The sequence below is a fragment of the Zootoca vivipara genome, chromosome 8 (genome assembly GCF_965207765.1).
Source record: "Zootoca vivipara chromosome 8, rZooViv2.hap1.1, whole genome shotgun sequence".
NCBI lineage: Eukaryota > Metazoa > Chordata > Lepidosauria > Squamata > Lacertidae > Zootoca > Zootoca vivipara.
Window position 1 is genome coordinate 77,470,708 of NC_142591.1, and position 12,744 is coordinate 77,483,451.

The following is a 12,744-nucleotide window of genomic DNA, read 5'->3' on the forward strand; positions in this document are numbered from 1 at the left end:
TTATTTAGTCCAACATCCTGTTCTCACACTGGCCGACCAGCATAGCTGCCAAGTTCTCCCTTTTTTTAAGGGAAATTCCCTTATGCTGAATAGGCTTCCTCGCGAGAAAAAGGAAAACTTGGCAGCTATGCCGACCAGATGTCTATGGGGAAACCTCAAAGAAGGACTTGACCACAAGAGCGCCCTCCTCACCTGTGTTTCCCAGCAGTTGGCCTTCAGAAGCACCAACAGTGCAAGGTGGAACATAGCCACCTTGTAGCCGGTTCAACCTGCCTCATCTTTGCACGTGAAAAAAACATGCTGAAAGGGAGTGGAAGGTTTGTGTGCGTCTCAATGCATGCCTGTGTCTAAAAATAAGTAGACTTTAAAAAGCAAACAAAGCAGCCCCGATCTTAAAAAAAATTAAACCATATTTTTATTTATATATTTATTTTTTCCCATATAGAAAAAGAAATTAAAAAATGAAGAGGACGACGAAGAAAAGATGCAGGCTCATGGCAGTTCAGTCTTGTCGGCCCCCTCCGCTTGGGCCGCGGATTCCGATCCTCCGGAAGTGAGCAAAGTCCTTCGGTTGTAGTGTCCTTTGATGATCCCGGAATTGTTGTTCTCGTTCAAGATCTGCTTCTGCTTCTGCCTGTTGAGGGACTGCACGAGCCCCAACACGACGGCAGCCAAGGAATACTGCCCCGTCAGTTTTCTTGGTTGCAAGATCAAAGGGTTTGGCTGTACTCTTCCCAGAAGAAAATAGGTCTTGATCTTCCCTTCTTGCTCGCTGATGCCCTTGACGTAGATCTCCCCCCGGTAGTCGAAGGCAAACCCCCGGTCTTTGAGGATGAGATACGTTTCCTCGGGTACCTGCATTCTGCCGCTAATGCCGGTGCTGTCCATTCGGCTTGCTAGGTTGACTGTTTTGCCCCAGATATCGTACTGGGGTTTCTTAGCACCAATGACGCCCGCGACAACAGAGCCATGGCTGATCCCTAGGAAGGGGGAAAGAGAAAAGATCAGGCTAGAAGAATAGCTATGTTAGTCTGCTGCAGCACAAACAGCAAAGAATGACTGTTTTTGGATCTAACATGGCTGGAGTCCAGTATTTTCACCCCAATGATCACATTCCCCTTCATAGCTCAGACTTGCTTACCTGCAGGATGGACTTAACCCATCCATGCCTGCTCAACTACTTCTGTCTGCAGAACTGCCTCATAATACAGTCGTACCTTGGATCCTGAACACCTTGCGAGTCGGAGGTTTTGGCTCCCAAACGAAACAAAGTGACTGTTTCGGTTTGCAAATGTTCTTTGGAACCCGAACGTCCGACGGGGCTTCTGCGGCTTCTGACTGGCTGCAGAAGCTTCCTGCAGCCAATCAGAAGCTGTGTGTCAGGAGTATGGGCAGGAGTCAGGCTCTGGGGCCTGTAGTGCTTTGCAGGACTGGGGTCTGCCTCAGCTTGTGCTGGAGAAGCAGGGAGTGGCCACTCAGGTGAGGCCTCAGCTTGTGCTGGAGAGGCAAGGAGTGACCACTCAGGTGAGACCACTTGATATCTCACTGCACCTGGTGGCAGGAGCTGGGAGCTCAGCATTTCCCTTCAGCTCTTTGCCACAGCAACAGTATCCCTGCCTGGTTGCATCTGGCCTCTTGCTCCTTGGACCTTTGCCTTGCCGACGCCTTGCTCCTTGACTCCCAGACCTTCGCCTCTGCCTTGCTCCTTGACCCTGCGACTACCTGCTGCTGGACCCTCAACCCTGCACCTGTTCCTGCTTCTACACCACCATCTTGCCTCTGATCCTGACGTCCTCAGCCAGGGCTTCAACCGCCCGCCGACCGGACCGTGACACTGTGCTTTGGTTTCCGAACATTTTGGAAGTCAAACAGACTTCTGGAACAGATTCTGTTCGACTTCCGAGGTATGCCTTTCTCATTTCACACTTGTAAGAAATCAACCTTTTAGTGTGGCAGCAGCAATGCTCTGTCGACATGAGGCAAGTGCCTTTGCTGTACTTTTTTCAGTGCCTGCTTGAAACATTTTTGTTCACCTTAGACATGTAGAAGTTTTGTGTGTTTTAGCTGCTCTTGATTTTAATAAACTTTTGAATGCTTTCAGCTGTTTTTTATTCAAGATTTTGAAAATGTTTTATGTGGGGGGGGGGGGTCGGGCTGCGGCTGTGCCTCTTAACCTCAGTACGGTAAATTACTTTGGAACCAGAACAAAAATTAAAGAGGCCCATGTTGTACCACCCAAAAGGGCAGTGGAGAGTCTTCAGCCTGCCAGGCCAACCCATTGGGCCAATGAGTTTCATTTTGACTAAGCCACACCTATCTGCCCTACGCCTGATGTAATATGTGACGTCAGGTGTCAAGCTGCCAGGGACTGGACTGAGGAGGAATGATGGAGACCACCTCCCCCTCCCCCTGAACCTTCCAGAGAAGAGGAAGGCAGTATAGATTTACAACAGTGGTCTGGAGACAGTCATGGTTCAGAGATAGAATGCATTCCAGACCCTCCTCCCAGAACCCAGTGAGCAGCGAAAGTAGGAGAGCAAAGAGCTAAGAGACAAATGGCCATAAGCAGCCACCGTGGGGGGAGGGTGCGGGGGACGACTGAGAAGGGAAGGGGTGTGTGGAGATTACTTGGAGCAAAGCCATTACTCCAAGAGGCAGCATTCCTAAGCCCCTCTCTGTGAATATTGAATAAAAGACTTGGTAAGAGCTTTTCCTGTCTACTTATCCCTGGCAGCTTGACGTGGGGGGAGGATGGATCAGATTCCCTGAAGCCTGACACAAAAGCAGGTAAAGAGGTAGTTGAGTTGAAATGATGTTTGCAGGCACCAACGAGCTGTGCCTGCATCTACACAGTTATTTCAAATGGTGTGGGCCAAAATGGGTCACCTGGTGGCATTGTAAAAAACAAAAACAAAAAACTAGGTCCATTGGAATGGTGTAGAAACAAAGTTTGGGCTTGCTGGCCAGATCCAATTTCTCCATCACAGATCTACAATTTTTAATGGCTCAGAAAGAATGCCCGCAGTAATGTAACCTTAATCACATGCGGCGGACCTGTAATCAAGCTGTTTATATACCAAAGAGTGATATCATTATACTGAATATCATTATATTGAATGGAAGATGGCAGGATCCCCAATGACGTGCTTTCTGGTCATTTCCATGCGCTCTGGCACTTGTCACAGTGTCCGGTTGCAGCAGTAGCGGTTTAGTCATGCTGGCCACACGACCTAGAAAGCTGTCTATGGACAAACGGCATCTCCCTTGGCCTGAAAATCGAGATGAGCACCACACCCCATAGTCGACTGGAGTCCAGGGGTCATTGACCTTTACCTCTACCTGGGCTTTAGGCACCAGGCCCGTTGACAGACTAACTCTGTGCTACAAAGCCGTCAGCAAACATGACATGAAGGCTGGCAGCATCAACACCACCATGTGGGAATCCCTTGCAGATGACCACAGTGTCTAGAAACAGACAAGTTGTGCATTGACCCCTGGGGGTGGGGCGTAGAGAGAAGTAACGCTATGGTGCATCTACACCAGCAGAACTGGACGCCTTCATCTGCCCCCAGGCGCTGCAGCCTTCCAACAGTTTGACTTCACACCCAAAGGTGCACTCCTCCAATGTCTCCTGAGACAGAGGGATGGCAGCTCCCAGCTCCCAGGATTACATATTGCACATGGCTTCAATGTAGAGATGCTTGCAAAGGCTTTCTCATTTACTCCAGGGAAGAATCAGCCTCATGCCTTCAAAGAGAAGCCGACATGCAGTGCTGTCCTTTCTACTGATGTGAAGCCTACTCACCTGGGAGCTTTAGGTGCACCTGAAACTCTACATTCGGGTGACTAATGTTAAAGGGCTCAGCCCATACGTACCAATGCGGAGTTCAAAGTTGTTGAACGAATGCTTGTTGATCTCTTGGATGCTTTCGTTCAGCGCTATGGAGAAATCTGCTAGGGCACACAAGTGCCCCCATTTATCTTCGCATTGCTGGGGAGGGAATGAAAAAAGCAGAAAATCCATTGCACGAGTCAGGCATACAGTAACACCTTGGTTTAAGTAACTCCAACACTTCGGTTGGAGTACTTTCAGTTTAAGTACTCCGCGGACCCATCTGGAACAGATTAACCCACTTTCCATTACTTTCAATGGGAAAGTTCGCTTCAGGTTAAGTACACTTCAGGTTAAGTACTCCACGGACCGTCTGGAACGGATTAATCCACTTTCCATTACTTTCAGTGGGAAAGTTCGCTTCAGGATAAGTACGCTTCAGGTTAAGTACGAACTTCCAGAACCACTTACACTCATACTTTGGGTTAAGTACGCTTCAGGTTGAGTACTCCATGGACCCGTCTGGAACGGATTAATCCACTTTTCATTACTTTCAATGGGAAAGTTCGCTTCAGGTTAAGTTCGCTTCAGGTTAAGTACAGACTTCCGGAACCAATTGTGTACTTAAACCGAGGTACCACTGTATAACACCGGTCCTGAGATGACCTGCATTGGCTCCCAGTATGTTTCTGAGCACAATTCAAAGTGTTGGTGCTGACCCTTAAAGCCCTAAATGGCCTCGGTCCTGTATACCTGAAGGATAGTTTCCACCCCCATCATTCAGCCTGGACACTGAGGTCCAGTTCTGAGGGCCTTCTGGTGGTTCCCTCACTGTGAGATGTGAGGTTACAGGGAACTAGGCAGAGGGCCTTCTTGGTAGTGGCGCCAAACTGCATACTGTATATTTAAATCCACTCCAATGTCCTGTACTTTAGACTATGACAAATGCATTAGAAAATACAAGCTGTCTTTGCTAGGCAACAGAAAACTCCTTACCTGTTTTTCAGGTGATAAGCCGGACACGGCCATGTAGGTGCTGCCAATGGTTTTGATTTTTTCAATATCTTGAAACCTTTCTTCACCTAGCAACTAACAAAGAAGAGAGTTCTTTGAATCACGTTTATTGGATGCACAGCTCCCAAATTTTTATTTTTCATTTCCATTTTTATTTTTCATCACTTGTGATTTGGAAGGTGTCAATTCAGTGGCACTTTGCAGAAGGGCTAAAGACCTGTGTTTTTTTTAAAAAAGCATAACTGTTAGGAAACATTTAAGAATGTTTAATTCCTTGGATGGAATAATATGCTGCAACTCAACACGTTTGCACCAGTATGTGATTATTTGGATATGCATTTATGTGGTTGCGGATTGGACAGAATGAAGATGTTGGCATTTTGTGTTAATGTTTGTGCATTTGCACACACCTGCACTACAGGAGAAGCTGAATTGGCCTTCCTTCCCTGGCAGATCGAGGAGGTTGGAACTCTCTGCTATTTGCATAGAGCATTCGTATCATGACCCCATAACCAGAGTTCTCTAGGCATCCAACTATGAAATTGGCACCATGCAACCCAGGCATAACAACACAAATATAGCATAAAAAACAAACCTGTTTTTGCACAAACCAGTATACCCTACCGACTGTTTCCTGACATGAGCAACACCAGGTCACTGCCCCCGCTAGCTCCAAAATATTCCTTTCCCCACTGTAATGAAAAACCTCTCCCACCGACCAGTTGTGCTAGCAGAGGGGTTTCTGTAGGGATTCAAGCTTCCCATATGGCACCTTCCATGTCTGGGAAAAACACAACGCAACACTCTGATTTTGCATGAAGTGAAAGATTGCATTTTTATGACTCTCTCGATCAGTTCATCATCTCTGCACCCAACAGCAATTGATGACTAGATGGCACGCTGTTTGCCACACACTCTGTAAAGCTGTGCTTCAAAATCTTCTGTTGGCATGACACTGCAGTCCTGTCTGCACTCAAGGTCGCTGCAGCCGTGCCCAGAATGCTTCTTAAAGTGTGTTTTGCAGAACTGCACAAATCTACAGGCTGCCTGGAAACTTGACATGCCCTGCAAATGAGGCTTAAACCCCCCCAGCCTTTAATAATAATAATAATAATAATAATAATAATAATAATAATAATAATAATAATAATAAATGTTGCAATGACCATAGTCTGCACATTTTGCACCAGGATAATAGATGCCATGTAAAGCAGTTTGATTTCACACTCCCTGCACACAAATCTTTGCAGGATCGAAAGGAGAGAGAAATGATCCCTGTAACTGGGGCGGGGCGGGGGGACGGGGACGGGAACTTAAAGCATTTCATGACAATATCAATATTGCTATTACCTGCACTGCGGGAGAGAGGAGGAAATGGAGCAATCGAGATCAAATGGAATAAACTCGAGAGCAAAACTGGTGATGACTGGGTGTGAGTTTGAGGGAGAGGGTGCGAAGAGAGGGAGAGGGAGGAATCACACTGTTTGATTCTTAAGAAACGTAAGCCCAGCAGGATCAGGCCAAAGTCCCATTTAGTTGAGCATCCTTATCTCACAGTTGCCAGCCAGGTATCTACGGGAAATTCACTAGTAGGACCTGGGTGCAACAACCGTCTCCCATTTGTTTTGGAAGCAGCAAATGGTTCTGGATATATGTTGCTGGAAACCGCAGGAGGGGTGTGTGTGTGCTTGTCCTTGGGTCCTGCTTGCTGGTTCCCTGTAGGCATGTGGTCGGCCGCTGTGAGAACAGGATGCTGGCTTAGATGGACCCCTGCCCCCCCCCCCATGCTATCCTTATGTTCTTATTGGCTCAGGAGCATAAGGCTCAGACACTTCATTCACTGAGCGAGGTCACAGCTGCTGCGCTTAATTGAAGTGTCTCAGCAACTTTCCTTCATTTAAGCCTGCTGAAAGAGGCTTCTGGTGAATGTCAATCAACCGTGTCTCCAAATCAAAAGCAGATTAACAACTGGCAAAGGACTGCATCGCTTCCTCTTGGTTCCCAAACTAATCGTTATATATACCAAATGATGTCGGGAGTCGCCCCTAATTGGATCCTTTATAAATTAAGCGGTCAGTGCAAGAATAGGTGGTTAAGTTTCTCGATGAGGTTGACGCTTTCTGACTTTCTTAGCGCCATGGGAAAATCCCCAGCCAGTGTTGCGCTTATGTGCTCAAATGGAATAAAGGCCAGATCAGGACCAGGTAACTTGAGAAGCCACCCTACTCCTTAAATATCCAGCAGGCAGATGCATTTTGCAAGAGATTTTCTCCTTGAAGTCCCCCAAAATACCACAGTAACTCAGAGTAGGTCCTTCAGCGTGACTGTCCCTGTTCTGTGGCACAGCCTCTCCAATGAGATATGAGGGGAGGCCTTCGCTTGTACCCCCTCTTGAAACAATTGAAGTTGTTTTTGTCCTTAAAGCACATGTAAAAGGCATTTCATGATTATTTAATATAATTACTGATATTGTTGGATATGGCGCTTCATTTCTAAAGCGTGCTGTTTTGCTCCAGCTGCAGCGCGAAAAACAAAGCCATTAATAAATACACCAATAGCTGGATAGGAACTTGGGCATGAAATTGAGTTTTTATATCGATAGACACAGCGGGAGAGGATTGCCGGCAGTGTTTGAAAAAGCTGAACACCTCTTTGAAATGTCTCTGAGCTGCATTACAACACAAGCTATTGAACGTTCCCGTCTTAAAGGCTACCTCTGTCATGCCCTCGGCTTGTCGATCTATACAGATTTGTACAATTGCTCAAAATGTCACCTTGAAATGAAGGGGGCGGGGGGGAGAGTCAGAGCTTCAGGGATCATTATTTCCGTCAACTTGAAATGGCAAGTTGGCAAGGATGCCCAGGTAGAGGCTCCAGAGTGTGAAGAGACAAGCTGGAACAACCACCCCATCTCTGCTGTCTCAAGTGGCTTGCTGGTTTTCTCGAGTAATTGCACTTTCAAGTAGCTGGCATGCTTGTCTCTTGATGCGTCCTGTGATCTGCACTTCCTGACATTTGTGCACATGTAACTAAGACACATGGGACCCAGGTGGCGCTGTGGGTTAAACTACAGAGTCTAGGGCTTTCTGATCAGAAGGTCGGTGGTTCGAATCCCTGCAATGGGGTGAGCTCCCGTTGTCCGGTCCCAGCTCCTGCCCACCTAGCAGTTCGAAAGCACATCAAAGTGCAAGTAGATAAATAGGGACCGCTCCGGCGGGAAGGTAAACGGCGTTTCCGTGTGCTGCTCTGGTTCGCCAGAAGCAGCTTTGTCATGCTGGCCACATGACCTGGAAGCTGTCTGTGGACAAACGCCGGCTCCCTTGGCCTATAGAGCGAGATGAGTGCCGCAACCCCAGAGTCGGACACGACTGGACCTGATGGTCAGGGGCCCCTTTACCTTTACCTTTAACTAAGACACACAGCAGCCCAGAATCCATGAGGGGGACCCCAATGAGAGAGAAACTCAAAAATGCAACAAAAGTTGGTGAAATGCAACAACAGAGACCTAGCAGAGATGTAAGACCAAACAGAGATTTCAGTGTATCTGAAGAAGTGTGCATGCACACGAAGGCTCATACCAAAATAAAAACTTAGTTGGTCTTTAAGGTGCTACTGAAGGAATTTTTTTATTTTACACCTAGCAGAGATGTAACAGTAAGAGCTGTTCGACAGTGGAATTTGCTGCCAAGAAGTGTGGTGGAGTCTCCTTCTTTGGAGGTCTTTAAGCAGAGGCTTGACAGCCATATGTCAAGAATGCTTTGATGGTGGTGTTTCCTGCTTGGCAGGGGGTTGGACTGGATGGCCCTTGTGGTCTCTTCCAACTCTATGATTCTATGACTCTGAGGCACAAACTGTATTTTGAGAAACACTGCCATATGCCAGCGCCGGACACCCATGTCGTTTCAAGTACATGGAAGACGTATTGCAGAAATGAGGAGCCTGAGGCCTGGGAAGCAAATGCAGCCCCTTAGGTCTCTCTATCTGGCCCCTGGGAGGGCCCCAGCCCACATAGCCTCTCCCTAGGCCACATCGCTCCCTGCCCTGCTTCTGCCCTTGAGCTCTTCTGATGCCTCTTACAAGCCTGGATGGAGGGCAGAGAGCAGCATGTATGGAAACGAGCCAATTCGCAGGGTGAAATTTACATTTGTTGCTCTGCCCACTTCTATCCTTGTCCACTACTGATCCGTGGCCCCTGCAGAGTTGCCAGGAAGGGAATGCGGCCCTTGGTTTGCCAAGAGTCATCTCCTTTGCCTCATTGTTACCAGAATAAGCAGTTGTGTTTGGTGCTACGTTGCCCTCGGGTAATGTAAAGTTCAGGTTGCAAAAGCGGCAAACCTGGAAGTATCTTGCCGCACACGCATGCGTAGAAGCACTCTACCATGGCGTGCGCATGCGCAGAAGCAATCCCTCTGGTTGCGGAAGCCTTGGGATTCGACTGGAGCTCTGGAACGGATCCCATCCGCAACCGGAGGTACCACTGTATATATTTACATCACTGGAGTTTGGCAGCCAAAGGTTAGGCTATCTGTCAAGGATTCTTTAGTTGTGATTCCTGCACTGCAGGGGGTTTGGGGGTTCCTTCCAATTCTAAAATTCTATTTCAAATTAATATATGAACTTTTGCCTTCCTCCACTTTGGTCTCCTGCTCTGCACATTTTTTCTTTCTCATGCATCCTTCCCTCAAGGCTTCTTTCCCAACCTTTCCTCCCCAAATATCCCAACTTCCCTTGCTGTTCTGCTTTCTTGGGCTGCTACCTTCTTTCCAAAGCCCCCAACTTTTTCTTTCCTCTGCCCTTCTGTCTGTTACGTAGGATGCATGCAATTGAGCCAATGGCATCGAGAGTCCTTTCGGAGGAGAGCAGCTGAGCCAATTGGTGTAAGGAAATCTGTTACCTGCCTTCTGTGCCACTGGGGCAGCTCAGCCAATCATTGCCCGAGAACTCATGATCAACCCCTTCCTCCCAAAAAAACCCTCAGCACATTACCATATAGATTGAAATAAAAGCAGCAGAAATCACTGCATGGAGGTTAAACTAATGTAATGACTGAGCTGGTGCAAATGCCAGGCCTCCCGACCCTGCCTGTTTTCTTAAATTTCATTCCACTGTGCACGCGTGCGTGTGCGCGCGCACACACACACACACCCCAAAACCCAGGGCTGAGAAATTACCTCATCGAAGTCTGCAATGATTTCGTTCAGCAGACGCAGACATTCCACTCCCTGGTTGTTCATTTCAGTCTGGGAATAGAAGTCGGCAAAGCCCGGGATGGAAGCAAACATGACGCCGACAGCATCGTAGGACTGAGAATACAGTTCCTAGGGATAGCCAAAGAGCAAAAGGACAGAGAGGAGAAAAATGCATCTAAGTGACATATTGTAGGTAGCAGACTGAAGGGGGAGGTGGGGAGTTTCATTGCCTGCAGTTAACATTGCCATAGAGTTTTGTGCATCTTGTGAGCAAGAGGAAGGATAGGTGTTTGGTACTTGCTCATCAATTAACCCTCGAGGGATATCAATAATAATAATAATAATAATAATAATAATAATAATAATAATAATACAATTCATTTATACCCTGCCCATCTGGCTGGGTTTTCCCAGCCACTCTGAGCAGCTCCCAACAGAATATTAAAGACACAATAAAACAAACATTAAAAACTCCCCTAAACTGGGCTGCCTTCAGATGTCTTCTAAAAGTCAGATAGTTGTTTATTTCCTTGACATCCGGATGCTTTAGTTGGAATTCCTGCATTGCAGGGGGTTGGACTCAATGTCCCTTGGGGCTCCTTCCAACTCTATGATTTTATGATATACAATGGTAGATGAAGGACTCGGCCACATTAGTCAAAATACAGCGTTATAAATGCGTTGTAACACTGTGACACCAGATGGCGCTGTGAGCTGAAATCACAACTCGACGATATTTTCAATTGCGAGCTGCTTCTTTTTTTTGGCAGTGTGTGTTCAGAATGTTTCTTATGGCTGTTTAGATCTAGCCCCTAGGATGCAGGGCTGGCCTCTGGCAACTGGCTTTGGCTCCCATGAAAGGGTTGCAAGGTTTAATGTACGTAATATGTGTTTAATTTATTTAGAAGTCACAGCAAGGCCACTTGATACAAGCAAGAGCCTGCATGTGTGGACCACGTGCCTCGCAGTGGCAGGGAAACGACTTGATGTGCAAAATTGTTAGTGCCCATCACCTCCTTATGTGGCTGCAGGGATCTCAGCCACGCCGTCAGCACAGCAATGCTTATGAAACAATTCATACAACGGCTGTACAATGTACCTTCATACGTACTTGTCAATAATTGCTATGCAGAATTGCCAACAGAACCAAGAATGCTAGCAAAAAGGGAGAACTTCTAGATGTATATGATCAACACATTAACATTGCATGACCTCAATGTCATGGGTAAGCAAACTAAGGCCCGGGGGCCGGATGCGGCCCCATCACCTTCTATATCCGGTCCGTGGATGGTCCGGTAATCAGCGTGTTTTTACATGAGTAGAATGTGTGCTTTTATTTAAAAAGCATCTCTGGGTTATTTGTGGGGCATAGGAATTCGTTCTCTCCCCCCCTCAAAATATAGTCCCCACCCCACAAGGTCTGAGGGACAGTGAACTGGCCTACTGCTGAAAAAGTTTGCTGACCCCTGATAGAGGATAGAACCAGCATTGCTTTGCTTCTGTGAATGAAGCCCTTCAGAGCATCTCACCCTCAAAGCTCTATGATAACACCTTGGAAACAGCATCACTTTTTAATCAGAGCAACTGGTAATGGCAGAATCACATGAACACAGAATTGTAGAGTTGGAAAGAACCCCAGTGGTCATCTAGTCCAACCCCCTGCAATACAGGAAGCTCAACATGCGGTCCCCCATCCGATTTGAAATGATACTGGACCCTCCTCAGCTTTGAAAATATTCTAGCCATTTTATTGCTGCAACATGCCAAAATGTTTAGCTATAATACTTTAAAATTCTTGTAATATTCCTTTTGGGAATTATAGGGACAGAACTACCCAAGCTGTTTAGAAACTTTTTCATGTATGCGACTACAGCAGCAAGAAGGAAATGGAAAATGGAAAGAAAGGAGAAGCCCCAGCAAAAGAAGAATGGATACAAAAACTCATGGAATATGCAGAAATGGCGAAACTTACCGGAAAAGTAAGATAACAAACTTTTAATAAAAGAATGGAAATAATATTTACAAACAAACTGTAAACAGATAAGAACATTGGCAGGGTTTATTGCAATAACCTGCAGTTTTAGAAGAGTGTATATTTAAAGTAGATGAATAAATGAGCAAATTAAGTTAATTTGGATATGCAGAAGATACTAAAAAGAAATTTAAGGAACCGCAGAAAGAGAGGGAGGGAAGTCAAGATTTGAGATGTTAAAATGAATGTAAAATTATTGAAATGTATATAATTGAAAATCATAAATAAACAAAACAAAACAAGAATTTTACATACATATTGCATGACATATTGCATGACATTGTCAAACAGAGCCATACTAAACACATGCCTCTAAGCTAAGTGGTCTAATGCCAATGGCTCATTTTGCTGGTTTTGGCCAAGTATCATTCATAAAGAAAGCTCTATGGCTCCGGACAAGGGTTCCCAAACTGTGGTCAATGGAGCATTGGTGGTTTGCAAGCTTCATTCAAGTGGTCTGTGGCATGTTTTCAAAAGTACAGCTAGCAATCATATAGCATCTAGCACAGCACATTACTCAATAGGCAGAAAAACCATTAAGTGGTCAGTTCAGAACCTTGGCAATTTTCAAGTGGTCCACAGTATGTGTGTGTGTGTGTTGAGTCTGGGAACTACTAGATTTAAAGTATTTTTTAATATTTTGTTGGAAGCTGCCCAGAGTGGCTGGGGAAACCCAG

General features: G+C 46.2%; 1 protein-coding gene across 2 annotated transcripts in view; it reads right to left on the reverse strand.

The window, feature by feature from the left end:
* Positions 1-394: 394 nt before the first annotated feature.
* Positions 395-12,744, reverse strand: part of ADCY8 (adenylate cyclase 8) — a 107,315-nt gene continuing 94,965 nt past the window's right edge. For both annotated transcript variants that reach the window (XM_060277612.2, XM_060277611.2), the window contains 4 exons: positions 10,018-10,164; positions 4,829-4,921; positions 3,877-3,991; positions 395-980 (listed from right to left, as the gene is read on the reverse strand). In XM_060277612.2, coding sequence (XP_060133595.2) covers positions 493-980; positions 3,877-3,991; positions 4,829-4,921; positions 10,018-10,164 — 843 coding nt within the window. In that variant the 3' untranslated portion in view covers positions 395-492. The remainder of the gene's footprint in view (positions 981-3,876; positions 3,992-4,828; positions 4,922-10,017; positions 10,165-12,744) is intronic.